General features: G+C 33.9%; 1 protein-coding gene across 1 annotated transcript in view; it reads left to right on the top strand.

The window, feature by feature from the left end:
- hpse2 (heparanase 2) overlaps positions 1 to 21,857 on the top strand; it is a 49,582-nt gene that overhangs the window by 14,834 nt on the left and 12,891 nt on the right. Inside the window, exons 5-8 of the mRNA XM_083539677.1 lie at positions 7,668 to 7,841; positions 10,009 to 10,180; positions 15,836 to 15,883; positions 19,149 to 19,242. Coding sequence (XP_083395803.1) covers positions 7,668 to 7,841; positions 10,009 to 10,180; positions 15,836 to 15,883; positions 19,149 to 19,242 — 488 coding nt within the window. The remainder of the gene's footprint in view (positions 1 to 7,667; positions 7,842 to 10,008; positions 10,181 to 15,835; positions 15,884 to 19,148; positions 19,243 to 21,857) is intronic.

The raw sequence follows: 21,857 nt of genomic DNA, 5'->3' as shown, positions 1-21,857 counted from the left end.
CATAAAAATATAAGTTTACTACTACTATTACTACTAACAACCATTAATAATAATAACAACAATAATAATAATAATAAGAAAAATAAGAATTAAGAAGGAGAAACAGAAAAAGAATTAATATTACACAATAATAATAGTATTAATAGTATAATAATTATTTTTGTAGACAGTGTTACCCAGAAACATATTCAGAAAGTGGATTATACAGGATTTGCCATTGTGATTTCTACCAGACTTCTACCACTTATGTATTTAACGAAATATTAGACAATGAGTTCTTACTTTATTTAGTTTATATTATATATTGTTTTATAACAACTAAGCTAAATATGTATATTAACTGAATATTTTGTAATTTTATTTTATTTTTACTAAATATAGAGTTCTATATTTTAAACTGAATGAAGCAGAAAAACTAATGGAATGGAAAGTGATTTATGCTGCTGTGGTTGGTTGACGTGTTAATTAGCCCATTCCCATGCAATTTTAGCAAACTGTGCATCCTTAGCGTATGGCAGACTTGCTGTCCTAACACGTGTTATCAGCACTTGCAGTAAAGCACAATGGACAGTTTTGCTGGAAATGCTTTGATGTGTGCTATAAAGACCCTAGGGGCAGCTCAGGTTAGTTCTGCTACTCTTAAACGCCCTGCTTCTTTAAAGTGACAAAATAATCATGGAGCAATTACAGCATTAGTGCATAGTAAAGATTTCGAAAAGATAATACTGTTAGGTATGTAAAGACTCAGCACAGTCCTCTTTGAAGACATCACATCATTTTAACTTAAAGATTCCATGTTTTGTTGCCACTGAGTTCGCACCTTCTGCTGCTTTTAAGTCCTTACCTTAATTTACTTTATTTGTTCTTTATGTTATCAATTTTCGTTGTATTTTGTGTTTGTCTGTGGTATTTGAATTTCATTTTTAAATTCAAGTCAAATCTAGTCACGCCATTATGAATGAATTGTGTTTTTGCACACCTTGATGAATATGTTTTGAACAATGAACCTGATTTTTTTGCCAATGTCTCATTTGCAATCATTCTATAATTTTTGTTTAAAGTTTGATTGCACACACATCCCAAATTTTGTTTAACCTCTGACAACAAACAAGTGAAGCCAATCAGGTTTTGTGTCTGATGTCATGACATTGGAATTAATGAATATTTAAACTGAATTTTTAGAAAGGGGAACGTAACATGCATGAAATACGTAGACCTAATTTTTACTTATACGTAGTATTAAATATACCAAATGAATGTAATGTTTATTTTACAATGGACATATCTGCAGATATCTGCATGTGCCTGAGAGGTGAGTATTTTATGGAACATACAGTACTGTATGTCTTTCATTCAAAGCTTTTCCTTAACAAGAGTTTGCTTTGATGTTATAAGGCATTTAGTGTGTGTTATGCAATTTGGCACAAGCCTTGCTCTTTGACTTCATCAAGTGTATCCCCAATCAGCCAAGCTCTCAGAACTGTTGACATTAACGGGAAATCATAATCCAGCATGCAGCTCTGTCCTGTTTCAGCCATGTGCTGCTGCATAAGCCTGTCTCTATGGAGAAGATTAATTAGTGTACACAAATGTGTGGAGATGTATACACTAGTGTGTGTTCGGGGATGTTAACATGTCACTCACTCATCTATCCTTTCCACTGCTAACCACATGGCCTGACATACACACGCAAATATGTACAATTGCTGACACACAGATAGACAGACAGATAGACAGACAGACAGACAGACACACACACACACACACACACACACACACACACACACACACACACACACACACACACATACACACAGGTTGTCTTTACTTACAAAGACAGTGATGTGCAGCTGAAATCCTGTTAACATGGTTACATGCGCACATGGAAAGTTCACTAGTTAACCATCTAAACACTGGCATGTGCGCACACACACACACACACACACACACACACACACACACGCACACACACACGCACACACACACGCACACACACACACACACGCACACACGCACGCACGCACGCAGATTTTATACTAACCATATTGAATGAAAAACAGGTGTCTTCATAGCTTGCATTCTTCAAAAATACAAAAGTGCTTTGACCTGAGCAGCTTTTTGCAAAACATACCCTATTGAATGAGGGTCCCTGTGTAATGCTGTGTTTATAAACACAAGGGTACTTGGGTTTGTATGACATGCATTGTGCACTTCAGACTACCAGGCAAAAGAGGACTATTAAAACCATATTTTCACTCTAGCATTTTTTGTGAAAGTTTTATTTTGTTTTCCTGCTTCAGTTTTGCTTTTCTAGTCATTTATTAATCAGCACATTTACAGTTATTTTATTAGATTCCTTACAGTACATTAATTGTTTTATCAATGAACTAAACTGGAGCAAGACATGCTGCTGATTAGCATTAGTATGTTGTATTAAAGCCAGACTGCAGCGTTCTAATGGATTAGAGAGAATACATAAATTAATACCACTGCTCCTCGCATTCACTGAGGCACTATGTTTAATCTGGCAAAAAGCATTAGTTTAACTGGAAGCATATTGTAATGGAGACACAATGTGGTCTTCTTCCTTGCCCACAGAATCCCACAACATCTGCATGATTAACCTTTGTTGTTCTTCCCTTGTAATTCTGTAGTTATTTTTGCCTCAAATTGGTTTAGTGTGAGCAGGGAATTGAAATATGGCATGCAGCATGATTGCTTTGTCTTCCCTGGAAAAAGCTTTTGCATAGTTTGTAGATTGTATGTGTTGTCAGAGAGTTTTCAAGGGGAGGTGTGAGAAGAGCTGACTCCACATCAGTCAGCTAATGTCAGTTGATTTATTTGTTGAGAGTGCTGGGAGAGCGTATTTGACCTAACCTTAAAGTGAAGTAATGTTTTAAAGCTAGCAAGTAGAAATCAGCATTGTTATGCAAGCAGTGGAAATGTAATGTGTGTGGGATTGCTATAAAGTGATATATATATATTTTTTTCTAATAAATGTAATTGGTTTATATTAGCCTAATTTACACCATACTTTAAACAAAAAATAACCATATAAATGCATTACAAAGCCACTCATGTTTATGCTATTAAACACACTTTTTCTTCATTTCATGAAATCATGCCTGACTGCTTGCCAATAGCATCTGAATATTCAAAAACCCTGTTCAAAATATTTCACTACCGTTTAATTATTATTATTTATTTTGTATAATATGTAATTTACCAATTAACCAATAATTCACTGCTATGTTTGCCTCAATTATTTTTTCCATAAAATCTAATATTGACTTTTACTTGCATAAATTTACCTAAATATACCTATATATAAAAATTACCTAAAACGTATTTATTTATTTTTTGCTGATTAATTCCACTTTTGACCCTTTACCACTTTGATTGTCCAAATCATCATAATGCAATGCAAAATCACTACGTATTCCTAGTCACACCAACAGTGAATGCTAGTTCCTTTAACTTAAGTTGCCACCAAAACTAACCCCCACCAAATATTTATCAAAAGAATTCACTGTTGTAAACTCTATCAGCATTATCACTATGTTGGCTTGACATTGTAAATTAGATCATAAAATTGAACAATTTATATACATTCATTTATGGTGTGCAGGTTTTACATCCTCTCAAAAATCTTGTCAAGTTCGTTGTCTTGTATTAAATATAATTGGATTTTTCAATGATGCAACTAAATCACTATATAATTGTGACAGCCCTGTGTGATTTCTTTCATACATGCCAAACCTGGATTTTATTTACTACAATATAAAAATATTTGACAGCATCAGCATCCCTTATGATTAAGACAGTGGGATAAATCTGCAGAAAGACTTTTGTTTTAATGGACATATTGAAATGTGTGTAGTTCGTTATTATGGTTTATTATTCCAACACATTATAGTTTGGCCTAAAGATGTGACATTAGCATTAAAAAACTTTGTGGTAAATTAGAGAATACATGTAAACATAGACCCTACAGTGTCTGGTAATATCAAAATTTTGTAATAGCAGTTTGTTTAAGTATCAGAATCAGGATCAGGTTTATTCATGAAATGTGTTGACACACACACACAAGGAATTTGTATTCAGCTGTTTGTGACTCTCAAAACAGACATAAAGTACACGTAATATCAGATCTTCTGTATTAAGCATTTCTTAATGATGCTTCTTATAATTTTATTACATTATGATTTTATGTGCACATGAAGAAGCAAAAGATAATGTAATGCAGTAAGCGTTTTTTCTTGGTACTTAAACTTGTTTCCTTAAATTGTACATGGTGGACATATGGCTGATAAGCTAGACATGCTATTATTACCGTTGTATGAGACATGGGAATTAAAGTCAGTCTTGGGACACTTCTTGTACCCATTGTTTTCCTTCTGAGTAGACATTGTAGATGTTGTCTGGCTATGGAAATGCTTTGCTTTGAAGCTTTTTTTTTTTTTTTTTTGAATATGTCGTTTGTTGCTGTAGGTAATCACTGGACATAAATGGAAATGCTGTGGCTTCGAAATGAGCCGTAGCGCTCTGGTACAGTCCTGCTCGTTATGGAGGTCTTATGTCTGTGATCAGATAGCCAGCCTGACAATATCCAGACCCCTCTCTTTCCATTACGTTTGTAAGGCTTGTTGGGAATCAGTGCTTTCCTTTACAGTTGATACTAAGTTCATGCTCTTAATTTCAAGAATGAATAGCCTTCAATACACTTAATTTTTTTTTTTAAGCTATTTTAGGGCTGTGTTTTGAAATTTAACCTACTTTATTCCAGTAGATACCAGTATAATTATTAATTTAAGTTTAAAAATATTAAAATAAACCTTAAAAAAATATTGAAATACACATAAGAGTGTTTAATTATCTTTGTAAACATGTAATTATTAAGGACATCCACAAACAATTATATCTTCCAACTCATTTTTACACTTCATTTTGTAATTTGTTATATTAATTAGATTAATATACTTTAGTACTCTGTAGCTTTCACATTGTAAAATTACTAAGAGAGAGAGAGAGAGAGAAAGAGAGAGAGAGAGAGAGAAGCAGAGAAAGAGAAAGGGAAAGACCGATCTGGAAACACTTTGAGTCTGCTGTAAATGTGAACCAGAGTTCAATTCCTGATGTCTTCTCTATATTGCCGTGTCTGTACTGAGCCCTTAGGAGCCTGCATGCTGTTCATGGTGTAATTACCTTTCTTTAGAAACATGGAATTGATCACAGTTGGCTGCTTTTAGGACAAGTAGCTGCTCAAACATTGTGAATATGCCTGAGATAAAAAGACATAGAGAGGTGAATTCAAGTAGCATGCTGAATTTTATATTGTTTGTGTGTTTGTGAATGAAAAATTGTAAAGGGTGCTTATTTGTACAAGAATAAGAGGATAATTTAACTCCAGGTCTGGTCTTACCTACACATGATAGGCCATTGGTCAGATATCAGTGTAGTTTAGTGTTCTATACAACCTTCAAGAGGGCAAAAAACCAGTTACAATTTGATATGTGCTTGGCCCATATCCAGACTCCTCAACAGTGCCAACTGTTGTGCAATAGTCTGCTCAGGGAAAAAAGGCCTTCGAATCTCCCTGGCCCACATCTGGTTCTGCTTCTACTTTTGCCCTGACAGCACTGATCTGCTTTCTATCCACCTGACTTTGATACAGTTTTATCTCAATCAGCTCACTGTGCTAAAGGCTGGACTTCCAGAATGCCACTCAGGCACATCAAGGTGGGCTTTCCTAGGTTATGTAATTTCCTAGAAAGGAGAAGAAAATCTGACTGGAAAAAGTATATAAAAACGCTTACCATTGTTATTTGTTTCTTGTTTTCTTGTTTGACTTAAGCCAGATCTTGTCCCCCTCATTAATGTTTTATAGCTTTGTACCCTATTAAGTGATGCATAAAATTAAAGACTTAATTAAAGACTTATACTATTTTGTTTGCTTTGAACAACAATTTAACATAAAATATGCTTTGAATTAGACTTACCCATTTAATTAATGAGATAGACACCCATCATTATTGGTGTGGTAATTGCTTTGTTTTGAAAGCTTTAAAGTTGCCCACCCTGTAAAATCAGGAATTTAGTGATCATGTTAATGTGCACATCTGGACTTGGAATGACTTTATTCTGTTATAATGTAGTTGTATGGTAGGAACTTTATATTAATGATGTAGGCACACCTTTATTTTAGTAACTGCACCAATGCTATTTTTTGTGATGCGGCCATGTGGGTTTGTTGACACCTAAAATTTCAGGTTAAACTGAGAATCATCGAAATCATCCCATTTCACAGGCACGTAAGGTCCATTAAATTTGCAGACATAGCAAATAGCATAGCATAGTGTTTCACTAGACAGACACAGAACTGCTTTAATTTTATTTTTAATATTCTCTGAGCATTTCTGGATTTTGAAATGTGGCACTGACAAGCAGGTAATCAATATATATATATATATATATATATATATATATATATATATATATATATATATATATATATATATATATATATATATATATATATATATTATATAATTGAAAATACATCAGCCTTCAAACTCAACTCTACTGGTACATCACCCATAATTCAGGCTTCTTCAAATCCCTCAGGGCCATGTGAGATGTCTCATCTGCTTCTTTTTAAACAGAGGAAATGAAGTCAAAGGGCACTGAAATATTTGTGTTTATTGTCACTGCTCTTAACCGATAGAATTTCAAAACAACCAGTAAGCATGTGCTAGATAAGTTCAAGTTATTATAGACCATCCAATGGCTTTTGCACTAAAATGCTTTCCTTGGCACATTGCTGTGTTTGTGTCTGCCACTATTCTCTTTGTGGTGTGCACTGATGAACCGTTTACAGTTTGTGTGCGTAGTGTGCAGTGCGTAGCCAAAGTTTTTTTTAGAAGTTAGTTTTTTTAGTAACAATGCTTTTTTTTAGGTTGCTTCATGTGAAGTTTTCTTATTTTTTAAAAGGACCCAAATAGATGCTGGGTAGAAAATGTTTTAAATTGTTGATGAGATTGCATACCTACTATAAAATGTTATTAAAATATTTCATTTACATTTCATGCAGTATGAAGTGTTGAAAATCTTTGAAGCAAGAGTTAAAGAAAAACTGATGCAAAATAATGACTAAAATAGTCTTTTTCATTAAATATGCATTTTTAATAAACATCAGCAAACACTGAACAATCAGAGTAATCAGAGCAATACTTTTTCACCATTTGTCTGCACAGGTACAGTGTCATGTATATTTATTTAGCTGGTAGCTGGTGGTAAAGCACCACAGAGAATTTGGTTTTGCTCCTTGGGAGACATTGATGTTTAGGTATGAAGGTAGTTTAAAATATCTCCAAGCCTTCTTATTATACAAATGCTAAATATATATATATATATTTCCCTCATATATTTTATTCCCTTATGCCAGACAGTCGTAAAAATCATTTCACTGCATGTCCTACCCTGTATGTATGTGTATGTGACAAATAAAATTTGATTTGTTTTGATTTGATTTCAAAGACCAAGGTTTATATAACAATTTTGGGTGCATTTAGTAGAGTATTTTACTTTAGACCTGTGTTTAATGGGAATTAAAAATTTTCACATAAATTAAAGTGCCAAAGTTACAACTGTGTCTCGCTTTCTCCCAGCCAGGTCTTTAGACAAACTGTACAATTTTGCTGACTGCGCTGGCCTGCACCTGATTTTTGGGCTCAATGCCCTGCACCGGAATCCTGACAACTCATGGAATGCCTCCAGTGCATTGAGTTTGTTAAAGTACAGCGCTGGCAAGAAGTATAACATTTCCTGGGAGCTGGGCAATGGTAAGTCTCTTCATAACACTAACAAGACTGATCTGAGTCTGTGTTTGTCTGTGGCAAGGACTCACATATTATCACGAGCAGTTAGCATTCTTGTCCATGCTGACATAACATAACCATTGAACCTAACAAAAACAATAAAGCAATACTATATTTTTATTCATCCAAAAGCTCTGTTCTGCCTTAAACGGTGAGGACAGACAGACAGAGTTCTGGAAATCATTACCGCAGTTGGGGGCGCACAGACTACCAGTTGTGAGAAAACATTTTAGTCAGATTACTTACATAAAGAAGCAAGTAAACATGTGAAAGTTAATACTCAAATTTTTCCTGAACTAAGAAACCCCCAATTAAGTAGTATTTTTGCATTCAGTGTGGTAGACATTTTAATATGTATGGACACTATTTAGCTAATATACTGCTTTGAATTGGACATAAGAAGGATTGAAGGGGAAGATAATTATTATGAATATATAAATGATGTTGAATTGTCAAATCTAATTGTTCAGAAGTGTTTTTTTTTCTATAATGGCACAGATCTAAAAACATTGAAGGCTGTAATTCGCATCACAGTACTTTTAAGAATTAAAGAAAAACATTTTATTTGAATGCACTTAATAATATCTACTCCAGATATTCCATTACTCACATTCCAGTATATACATATTCCATAATTGACAAAAGTATAACATGTCTTTCATTAATAAATTGTAGAGTAATAAACATATCTTTTGGTAAAATGCTGTTGTATAAGAGGACTAAAAAATGTTAGCACATAGTGTTATGAAAAAAAAAAAAAAATAGCGTTGGGGTGGTAATGCTTTGCTTGACACACCATTCACCTACTGGTATGGTTTTGGGCGGTTGGAGAAAACGGGTGAACCCAGAGGAAACCCATGCAAACATGAGGAAAACATTTGAAACAGCACACAGCCAGTAACCTGAGCTCAGGATAAAACCCCAGGCTCTTGGACTGAGAGGCACCAACACTACGTGGTTCTCTACCGTGTAACCCAAGTGGTCAACATTTTAATTTAATTTTTCTATTTGTAAATTCCAATATTGAAGGGCTTATGAAAAGTGTGTTACGTGTTTTGGATTGTTCTCATTATAAATACAGCAAGAGCAGCCATCATGACTAATAGAAAATCTGTTAGGAATCATAGTCAAGTTTCATGAATATGATTCATTTTTAAACAAATGAGCAATCCAAAAAAAATAGAGGAAAACAGAGCATTTTATATTGAGGTTCATGTTTATGAAGCCAACATAATATATTAAAAGGCTTTTATATAGTAAACACACTGTTTCATATGGACAAGTGGACATCTATAACAAAAGTGTATAATTTTAAAACTTTGTGCTTTGAATAAAAATAAAATGTTGTGATGTTTTGTATGCCTGAGGCTTCCTATTGGCTAGAGTTTGAAAGACAAAATCCTTCCCAATTTCATCATCTCATGATCAGTACAAATAATCATCACATAACATCCTGTTTTGGCTTATGAATACCTCATAAGTTATTATGTTAATACTCTATTGTACCTGTTTTTAATCGAATGATGATGCATTCTCTGTCATGCTGCTTCATATACTGATGACAACCATTCATACTGACAAACAGCTTGGACTGTTGAATAAAGTTTTCCACTGATTCATTTCTATTGAATTACACTGCAGACTTAATACCCATGCTAACATCTACAAAAAAATCTAATTTATTGGGTCTGGATTATTTGCATCCAGAATTTCCATAAACACATATTTCAAAGAATTGAATTGTATTTTTATAGAACGAACATTATCTGATGGAAATCAGAATTGTAGTGAAGTGCACATATTTTTATTTGAGGAAACTTTCTATTCTTGAAAAAAATGTTTTCATGTTTTCACATATACTCAAATAATAATATTGTCTGAAGTTAGATATTAATAGTCAGCATGATTTTTGCTTCACACCCCGCATTTTTACTGACACGACCAGTTCCTTTAATAAATTTCATTAAACTTTAAAGTAAAAAAAAAAACTCTATATAAACTATTATATAAACTCAACAATTTACTTTAAGCAGTTGTGACATTTTTTTGTGTAATTTATTCAATCATTTAAGTAAATAACTTTATGATCAGTGTTTCCTATTTTAAGAAGTTTTTTGTTTGTTCCTTGTAGAGCCTAACAGTTACCGTACCATGGTAGCTCGTTCAGTCAACAGCAGCCGACTCGCTCAGGACTACATTATGCTGAAAACAATGCTGCAGTCTGTTCGCTACTACAGCCGGGCGAATCTCTACGGTCCCAACATTGGCCGTCCTCGCAAAAATGCAATCCTGCTTCTGGACGGGTGAGTGACCGAGGCAGGCTAGTGATTGCATTTTAATATTGTCTACTATCATTATGACTTACCCAACAGACAAACATGGGCCAAAGAATAACTACAATAAAAAATCGTGTCTACAGCCATTTTGAATCTATTCATTTTGGCATTCCCTCAAAAGTGAATTGTTTATGCAGATGTTCACATCAAGTTGGTAAATCTAGCCAAGGCCTGTTGGGAGAAGAGCAAAAACATCTTTTCCATCAAAAAGATTTAAATATTTTTTTTTTTATGTATTTTGCCTTCTGGCAAAGCTATAACCAGAGCAAAATTAATGTTCTTTACTAAGTTTATTTTTCTTTATTTCCATGTGCACATGGTACTTACCTTCAAGCTGCTTTCATACATTATCAGAGTAAACAAGATTATTCAATACTAGCTTTATTCATTTGTAGCTAGTATGTGTATGTTTTTTTCTGTTTTTCTGTTTGATCAAAATAAAATCTGTGAGTTTTATAGTGGTTTTAGATAGAAATTTGGTATCTTTCATAGAGAGGTGCTTGGATTTAATCCATCACAATGACATGTAGTGCAATAGTGAAGTGACTCAATTAAGGAAAACATCTGGGTGACAGTCCAGTCTAAGACACCTCTGTATACTTCATATGTTACAACATCATACAATATGATTTGCTCTCCATGCCCACACAGCATTAAGATCCTTTGATTTTGCATAGAGAAAATTGAAATTTTAGCATTTTATTTTGTAATATATGAGTCAATGGACTTTTTTTTCCATTTAATTTGACCTTAGCTCATAAAACCTTAGTGCTGCTATGGGGTATTACAAAGTTTTTCAACAATCTTTTAAATCATTCACTAAAATGCAAAGAAGGACAGAATAATTACTTCTGAAACTAGGATTGACAATAAATCCTAAGAGCCTGTTTACCTGGTGATAATTAAATAGTCACCTGGTGACTATTTGTTCAAACTCTATCCCATAACTTTGATTTTAATGTGCTTTAGAAGGAAAAGCTCACACTGCCTATTCAAAGCATGACTCAGGGTGAAAACTCTTTTTGAGTTCATCATTCGACCCAGGTTTTGTTCCGCAGCTAACTTGTGTGTCCCGATGCTGTCTCCTGACACTGTATTGTTGGAAGGACCTATGAATCTTAACAACAGAAGTTCTCATGTGCAGACTGATATTTTCGAAATGTAGCGCAGAACTCACAGTACAAAAAATGTTCATGTGGTCGGCTTGCCGATAATGAAATACAGTGCTGATTCGTTTCATACACTTCATCGTTGTTTTATTTCTACTTCTGGCTGATCATTATATTAAAATCTATATTTTATTTTGTATTAAAATATTAATATCATTTCTGAAACATTTCATTCAATAAGAAATGTGGCACCTTGTATTGCAGAGTGACATTTTGTCTGAAATTTAGATATAATTTTAAAAGACTGTAATCTGAAACATTTGTACTTTTTCAATACAGTACATTTTTCAAGTATTTGTGTTTTTTTAGAGTTGTTTCATTTTGAAAAGACTTTAATTTGGCTAAATTTTAGTGTAGTGTAGTTTATATGCAACTATAGTTTAGAAAAGCATGCTGTTCCTCACACATTTGAAGTGAATATATACATTGTGTTAAATGAGAAACTATTGCAGGACCACAGCTGTAACACTTTGGTTCACCTAAAAGTTTGCGTGAAGTAAGAGTTCTTTCACTGCATGTATAAAACAATTGAATTAACAATTTCTCATTATCAAGGCATAATGATCAGGAGAATGAAGCACTGAATTACATAAATAATGATTTTACCTTTAATACCTACATACTACAACTTTAAGCTATTACTGCTATTGCTACTTGTACTACTACCAATAATAGTTTTATTAGTACACCGATATGGAAGGAATATGATACGTGGTTCTGATAACTATTATATAATGTATACATAACAAAATAAATGCAAAAAAAAATAAAAAATCTCTCACTAAAGTTTTTCTTCAATTCCACTGTACTGTTCCAGGACAAATCAAATGTCCCATAATGTATAGCTGAGTCCAGCCAACAATTAAAAAAAAAATGAGTGCAGTATTCATTTGAAAATAAATAGTGGAGGAAACTTGATAAAATCAATGTGCATTCAAAAAGTTCCCACATAGAGTATGTAGTGAACTACGGTTATAAAGATTTAGTTCATGGAAAATTTCAAGCAGCGTTTCCGGAGACAAAAAGACCACATCGTGATACTGTGCAAGATTTACCAAAAAATAATATGAGTGAGAATAATAATGCTTCATTATTATTACCTTTATTTAACCAGGTAGAAACTCACTGAGATTAAAAATCTCATTCACAGGAGTGACCTGGCCAAGATGAGCACCAATACATTCAGTTACAGACTTACACATCACAAACACAGTTAAAACAATTACATTTCACAAACAAAGTTTAAAAACAGTTACATTTCACAGAGTCGTCTTCCAGTTGCCAAATAGCTACTTTGAACTGGTCCATGGAGAGAAGATTTTGCAACTTCAATTTCGATTGGATAAGATTTTAGTCAAACGGTGCTGCATACTCAAAAGATTTCTTACCCAGTTCAGTTCTAGCAGAAGGAACTGACAGTGTATAGCAGTTTTGAGAGCGTAAAGAGTATTTCGTGACAGATTTCTGTTGCGTTAAACTGCAAAGGTACGAAGGTAACATCCCCAAGATAGCTTTATAAATAATTATGTACCAGTGAATTTTTCTCCTACTGAACAGAGAGGGCCAGCCAGTGCTTTTATACAAGGTATAATGATGCACAGAAGATTTACAATTTAGTATAAACCTTAGGGCACCATGATAAACAGCATCTAAGGTAGAGAGAATAGAGATTGAAGCAAACTGATATACTACGTCACCATAATCAAGTACAGATAAAAAAGTAGCAGAAATCAATTTCTTTCGCGCATTAAATGACAAACAAAACTTGTTCCTAAAATAAAACCCAAGCCTAATTTTCTATTTTTTCTTCAGTTGAGTAATATGAGAGCCAAATGATAAAGCATCGTCGACAATGATGCCAAGATATTTGTACTCTTTGACTAATTTAGTCATTGAACCTTGTAGTGTCTGAAGAGAAATCAAATTACCTTCGAGGTTCTTTGAACCCGTGAACACCATATATTTAGTTTTATCACTAAACGCATATTTTCCCATAATGAACTCTACACGGCCACTGCAGAGGGACTTTTTAAACTTACCATACCACAGGATGACCTGAGCTATTTACACTATATTATAGCTAGGTCTGCAGGACCAAGCACTACTGCAATACAGTGAAAAAAAAACCTTGATTTGCACAATTACAAAATGTTACAGAAATTAAAACATCTTAGTGATTAATTCACAAAATAGAAATATAAATATTTATATCAGTTTTTTTGTCCAAAAGAGTATTTGTTATATTAATTAGAATAATATAATTAATAATATATTATTGCTATAGATGTCTAACAGAAAACCTTCAAAGTTTTTCCACTGTTAATGCTATTTAACACTTTCTATCTCTATAGTGGAGCATATCGCAACCATGTTTATGTTGCATCCATTGGGTTATGCTGGCGCTGGTTACACCAGGGAAATCCTCGGTCAGCTAAATGAAGTGTCACTCGATTGATAGTGTGACTGAGCAATACTCCACCTGCATAATCCCTGTTCTCCAAATCAAGATATTTAGCTTTTTGTTTCTTATATATTGCTTCTTCAAATGGTCATGGCTTACAGCAGTGAAACTGATGAATTATTTAAGTAGCTTATAAAAGGTATCTATGCACTCATTTGAAAAATTATTTTGCTGCTTTATTTTGCATGTATGTTTTACATATAAAAGACACATTTTTAAATGCACAAGTACAGCAGTTATTTCAATTGCAACCTTTAAAATTATGGACACGAGGTAACCCCATGAGCATGGAATCCTCTGTAGTATTGCCATGAAAAGAAGAACAAATGATACCACCAACTGTGACTGATTAGTGCTGATTTATATTGAAACAAAACGTCATTGTCCACTGCCTTTATTCTGCTCTGAGAGAAGATTACTGTACATGTTTCTTGGCTTCTATTATCTGGCGACTAGCATTCAGGATTTGAAGTATTTTCCGGTTATTTGTGTTTTGCGGCAATTGGCTATGACTTTAACATGTGGGGTAATGAGACCATTTGGAGACAGAACAAGTTTGCTAAGCTAATTGATTATTGTACAGACATGACCAAGCCACACATAAATATGTCATTGCCTTGTTAGGAAGTCACATGCATGAATGCCTCCTGCACACAGTCAGTGGCTGTCAGCAGCACATGTCTGCTCTGTCCACACACACTCCATTTTTCTAAGCAATAAGAGGAAAAAAATGTCATTGTTAGTGTTAAGGTTTTTTAATCTTTTTAGGACACTTGTATTTTTTTTTGTTGCTGTTTTTGAACTACAATGAATACATAAAAACCAACTAAAACAAAATTAAATCATGCAGAATTGTTCACTGATACAATGTGTTTATTTTCGCTTCTTCATTGTAGACTTGAAAACAGTTACCATTCCATTTCCTTTACCTGTTTAAACAAAGAAACCACTTGGGAAACTTCAACAGTCTTGTCGTTAAATATACAGTACATATATATATATATATATATATATATATATATATATATATATATATATATATATATATATATATATATATATATATATATATATATATATATTTTTCATGTATGATTTATTAAGAGGAGAGATAAAAGACGTATCCAAGTGTATTTAAAAACTGAGTGGTATTGTAGATTTAAATTAACACTTGTCTGTGGACACTGTGGGGTGTGAAGAAGTGCATATGTTCCACAAAATCTGCCCTAATTTCTTGGCCATGAACTAAAATTATTGCAGTTTTAGTGAAACTCAGGGGAAAAAATCTAGAGACAACCAGATCTTTAACTCTATTGTGGTCTTTAGATGTCTGCCAGACACCGTACTTGACTTCTTCCCTGTGCAGTTTCTTATACAATATCTGACCTGCTCTTCTCTTCCCATGCAGTTTCTACAGTGAAACTGTTTTGGCTAAAAGCAGTGAACATTCAACCAATAACCACAAGTGTTTTGCTGAAGACTTTTCTCAGAAAAAGATATCTTTTCTTTGCTGCTACCAGTTGGGGTTTAGAAGTAAAAAACTGTCGAAGCTCAGCAGACAACAAGGTCTACTTGGCTGGAGTGACAAGGGGAGGAAAAAATGAAGGTGTGAACAGTTTTACTGCACACATCACACTTTTGCTTTTTCCTTCATCGGAATGGGTGTTTAGAAAGAGAGGCCTACCTCAGAGTGAAACATGTTGCCTAAAAAGGATTGTGCAGAATTTCTTTCTTTTTTCTTTTTTTTTTTGCATAACTGTCAACTCACATCTGTTCAAAGCCGGTTTACACACTGCCTGAACGATCACCCTCCACCAGCCATATAAACAAGTTCCCCATGTGAGTGTGTCTTAGTTGGCCTTGACATTGACTGTCTATGCCAGATTCATTTACAATTGCAGGACAGACAGAAAAAGCAGCTGTAAATAATCTGCACTTCCACTGCTATATTTACACTCACTAACTGAAATATCCCTATATTTTGTCTCATAGGTTTATGAGGAACGGTGGTTCAGTTGTTGATGCAGTTACGTGGCAACAGTAGGTATTCTGCCCTTTCATTTTTTTTTACACTTAATCTAATTGCATCTTACTCAGGAATGGAGAAATGGAAAGCAGGTCTATAAGAGTACATTTAAGAGGAATTTCCTCTGAAATCACATATTTGAGTCTAGATTAGTAACTAGATTTAAATAATGTACTGCTTTTAATAAATAACTTTTTCCTCAATAATATCACACTTTAAAATCACCAAACTGCAAATATAATCACTTGCTCTGAGTACCTCATTCTATAATTGCTGACACCTGTTTGATGGGAAAGTGTGCTAGGAAGTAAAGCACACACTCCCTCCAAAAACATGCACACCTAATTTAGTCCTTTTCCTCCTAATCACATTAGGAACAATTACTTTGATGTGATGCAAAATAATTTACCCTTGTCTGCATCTGGTTCTTATAGAAGTCAAAGCTAGCTCAAATCAAATATTTGTTTTTACATTTCTGTATACTGACACACCAGTGTACATCTGTTTTGTTGCTTTGGTTGGATTTTGTTTATTTCTAGGCAATACATTGTGCAGAATGTGTATGCAAAGCCAAAAAAAAAGAAGAATGCTAACAGAAATGCAAGTGCAAGCATTTCGTAGGCTCATCCTATGGGCAGTAAATGCTGCCATTATTGTTAAAGGTTGACGTTTTTAAGGTTGTATTTTATCAGCATGAATGATAGTGTTCAGGTCATTTCAGTAACCTTCATCTTAAAGCTGAAATAGTGTTTATTTACTTCAACTCCTGAATTGCTCTCATTCACTCATGGGATGCCAGTATATATCTAAAGGCACCATGGAGGTGGAGGGAAAGCCACATGTACACAAGAAAAACGTAAAGAAAAATAGACAATATGCCGAGCTCAGGCTCAGACCTGGGAATAAGAGGCCTAAGATTTAGGTTTAGGTTCTTAGGTTCTATCTGAAACTTATTGATTATTTTCATAAATAAAATGAGACTCCTAAATTACTTTTTCTCTTAATAAATAAGTCAACAGAAAGATGTTATTTTGATGTTCAACATTCTGAGTGGTTTAAGTGCTAAAAGGGAAAATCTTACTGTAGTACTCTTTCTGTGCTGTTTATGAAACAGCATGGCTGTGCGTGGAATAGGTTTTTTTTTTCCTCAATGCAGGTTTTAGTTAGCTTATCAGTATTTGGATGTATTTCAATAATTAGATTGATACCTAAATGTGGTGAAACCAGGTTATAGTTATGGAAATTTAAGTTGCTTCAATGCAGAACTTCACCTTAAGGGGAAGATAAAGATCACTGTAGGCTGCTGGCAACACACACACACACACACACACACACACACACACACACACACACACACACACACACACACACACACACACACACACACACAGGGCAGTGAGTTGCAGGTCATGGAAAGTTTATCTTTGTTTTGCACTATGAGGAAGTGTAAGCTCATAATTTTTAAATTAAATGTATACAATATTTAAAAAGATCTAAAAATATATTGACATATGTGGGTTTGCTAATCCCCTTTAGTTAGGTCATTTCTGTCTACAGAGAAACAGTGGATTTGGAGAGCTTTATTCCTAACCTATCAGAGTGGACCCATTAATCCAGAGGTTAGGCCTAAATAAGGGAAACAGGACGAAAAAGCAGTGTTGGTAGAAGTAAAAACACACCACACACACTGGCAAATTCAAACCATATGCTTTCACACATTTACCTTTGGGATTAAACAGTTATTATACAGCTGGGACACCTTGACTTCCACCTTTCATGACCTACCGAAATACAACATATATTTAAGTTAGGTATTTCCTTGACCGAAATTCGTCCTTGGCTGACTTTTTTTTTACTTCAATTGTAAATAATATAATGGACTGTTGAGAATTCCTGTAGAGATTTTCTCATACAGTATCAAAAACTTTCTGTTATTTTATATTAAGACTTATTTTAGTATGTCATGTAACAGATGCAAAGTATTAACATTTCTTCTTTTCTCTCTCGCTATCTGTCTGTTCCTCTCTTTTTCCCTCTGTCTCTCTCTCTCTCTCTCTCTCTCTCTCTCTCTCTCTCTCTCTCTCTCTCTCTCTCACTCACACACACACACACACACACACACACACACACACACACACACACACACACACACACACACACACTTTGTCTGCCTTTTATTTATACTGTTAACACCCACCCTAATTCTGAAATACCAATTCTGAAATAATGCAGGGGCAAAAGCTAAATATAATGAGGAAGTCAGTGCTAAATGAATGTAGGATAATGAAGATTGGTTAGCTTCACAGTTGTGTTGCCCCACTTCCCAGTAAAACTTTAAATTAAATTAAATTAAATTTTTTTTTTTTTTTTCTCACTAACACTTTCAAATGATTTGCTCTGAAAGAATTCACAGTAACCTCCTGCTTTTCTGGCCTAGATGGTAGGCACCATCCATCGCTTCTTCAGTCTGACCTGTTGTCTCCTCATTTGACCTTAACACATTTGAATAAAAGTATTTTTTAATTTTGTCTTCTTCACATCTTAATATATTGTATATTGTATATTGTTAGCTGTTGTGTTCAGAAACCTGCAGGCTGACATGGGTTAAGTTTCCCAAAAGTATCACAGCATAGAGGTAATCAATTAATGGTAGAGTGAGCATCACAAAGAACATGCTCTACTGCAGAGAGAGAGAGTAAAGAAAGGGCATCATGGATAAATGTGTGTTGTGTTGTAGGTTTTAATTTTGCCTCTTTTATATTTATTTATTTATTTATATTTTTTTTTAATAAAAATTGTCAAACAGAAATGTGTGCTGCGTTAATCATGTGTTAATAAAATTAGTGCCGTTGAAATTACTTTGCATTAATTTTGACAGATCTAATATGTATATCAATATTTTATAAAATATTTTTTGACAAGGTAATTACTGAATATGAATGTGAATTAATACTATAAATGCCCACTTGAAGTTGTTGCATAGAGTCTGAGTTGGGCCTAATATGAACCTTCTTAATCACCATTTAAAAGCAAACAAATAGACAAAATACAACCTTTATGCACCTGTATTACACAATATGTATATATCTGTATTTTTATTTGATTGTTCCTAATAATGGATTTTATAATACTTTGTGTTTGTATTGGGTTTGTGTTGGCTCTTATATAAGATCTTATATAATAAGATATTATAAGATACATTGTAAGATACAATAATATATATATTTTATTGAATGATGCAACTATGCATTTCTTACTAAGCTGTACTCTGATTGGCAGTTTCTACATTGACCGGCGTGTGGCTAAAGTGGAGGACTTTTTGAAAACCCGTCTTCTGGACACCCTGACAGACCAGATCACAAAGGTGTTAAAGGTGAGGTACTATGCAAGAAAGGTTTTGCAATAATAAACGTCATACTGCTGATTGTTGTTCCTGTTTTATTATTAAAATATGTAGGAGAGAAAGGCCTAGGTTTGTTACGGTCTGGCACTTAGAGCCAGTAAACTCCCACTAGTCCTCATTAGCTGCTTGCTTCTTAATTATCACACTGTGCCCTTTCTCTAGGGTGCAGCATCTTAACAAGATGTAGTCAGGGTGGGCTATTGCCAAGGGAGCAAGGGTTAAGGCACAGTAGGGGAGTGGAGCTTTGAGCTGGAGTTTCAACTTACTTAATTTGTTTCTGTGCCACATCACACCTTAGCCGTTTTAGGAACAGCTCCTCAGGGCCAATATTATGCTGGGTTTCAAAAGAAAGCCCTCTCCCATGACTCTTTATCTCTAAATACACAGGTATCAGATTTTGCATTTGTGGAAGTCACATCTGGATGAGTGTTCCCAATAAAAAAAATAAAATAAAAAAAAACACTGACTCAATTTACAAACATTAAATAAACAAAAGCATTCATCGTTCTTTTGAGATTAATTCGTAACTATTATCAGTTACAGCATTAAGTTTAGAAACCTGTCTCAGCCAACTTTTATAACAGATTTGTTAAATTAGTCATCAATCTCAAATAACAATGTTTCCAAAAAGATGATATGTAATGTTTTACCTCTTTCTGGCAAAGGTATATGAAATAAGTATATGGTCCTAGGGGTGTTTTCAACCATTCTTGAAAATGTCCCAAGATTCCTTCAGCATTAACAACAATGAACAGTGCCTAATCTTTAACTATGGATAAATACCAAGTATAATAATTATTTATTTTTTCCTTGTTATTATTAAAGTTTGTGCTGAGGTTCTACACAAATGTTTTCATGAAATAAAAATAAAAATTTAGAAGCTAATCAGATATGAAACATTATAAAACATGTACTGTAGCAATGTACTGTATAGCAACATTCTGTCTATAGAATGGCTACATACCTTTGAGAATGGAATAATATATATGCAAAAATATATATATAAAATATATGCACTATAATCATTATATTTTAACCTTAGGGAAGACTTGTACATTGTGCATTCACAAGTACTTAAAAAATTAAATATTAACAAATTAACAGCAAATATTCGACAAGATTCAAAACATTAATATTATTATTCTTATTTTATGTCACCTTCTATTGACATGACTTTTGACTTAATTTATTACAGATTTTCTTCATTCTGGTAAATGTAAGAGCCTTGACTGAAAATGTTCAATCTAAATGTTCAATTCCCCTCAGTATTTTGTGTCACTTTTATTTAAAATTGCATTTTAATGCATTTTAGAGTCCCTAAAGTACAACTGTCTGCGTATTTGTCTTAATGTAGAGAGATTGCAAGTGCAAAAGATTATGATTGGCTATGCTGTCTCATTGGGAGGGATGTCCTTCCTCTTTTTATTGCTGATATCTGTTTATACAGAAATGTTTATGATATTTTTTGTGATCAGAATTTTAAAATCAATTAAAAGAAGAGCTGAATGAATAATATTAAAAAAACCCACAATGATTTTTCAATTGATCAGGTACACATACAGCTTCAAAATCACATGTATTGTTACAAGTTTTGTTACAAATTTGTTACAAAAGCTTTACATAATGTAATTATTATGTGTGGTGTAAGTAAGATCATGAATTAGTGTTGAAATAAGCATTGCAGTGTGCAAAAAGATTTAGTTTTGTGGCATGGCCCTGTTGGCGATGCTAACTCTAGCATTTACCAGACAGCTCTGTCAGTCTGGTGTTTTTTAAGTAGAACTATTTAAAAATACTGAGGAAAGCAAAAGTGACAGGCAATTCAGCAGAGAAAGATCAGAGGGCTCAAAGGAGGATGGTAAAACCTGTGCAAGCAAAACAAGCAAATCACAGCAATATTAAACACTTGTGTGCAGAATGTCATTTTATATTACATCATTGATCCAAGCACAATACAAACCAGACTGTTGGTGGAGTAGGGAAAACAACTGTTTGGATTAACTCAAGCACCTTAAGGATATGGAATCATCACAGGCAGCATGAATCAACAGAGCCATCCCATTTAATGTTAAAAGTCCTGGCAGGTGATGTGAAACTGTTTTCAATGCATATGTTAGTACCCCTACTCCTAAACAATCGTGGACAGAATGGTGAACAGAAACACTGTTTCTGACCAGGTTTATGGCTAGTTTATAAACACTCAAATCTAACATGATACTGCATCATGTCAAAATGTACCACTACCACATGGTTTCAGGAATGTGTCACTGAGTTTTCGTTGCCTCAGTGGCCTGTATAGTCTCCGGATCTCAACCCTGTGAAGCATCTTTGGGGGGAGGTTGAACACACTATTTACAGCAAGTCCACACAGCTGTCCAATTTACAGCAAATGTGCAGCGCAATTATTTCCGTATGCTGCAACATTTCTGCACATTGTCCTGCAGAATCCATGTACAGGCAAACATATGCTGTTCTAAAGGCCAAAAGTGGTGCAGTGTGCCTCTTGGGTGTATCTGTGTTTATCTAAGTGTACTCAAAGTCAATGAATAATTTATGATTAGTACATTTTAAGTATTTATTAATGT

The sequence above is a fragment of the Silurus aristotelis genome (genome assembly GCF_946808225.1).
Source record: "Silurus aristotelis genome assembly, chromosome: 4".
In the NCBI taxonomy this organism is placed as follows: domain Eukaryota; kingdom Metazoa; phylum Chordata; class Actinopteri; order Siluriformes; family Siluridae; genus Silurus; species Silurus aristotelis.
Note: the sequence above shows the minus strand (reverse complement) of the source record. Positions and strands in the feature narration are given on the sequence as shown.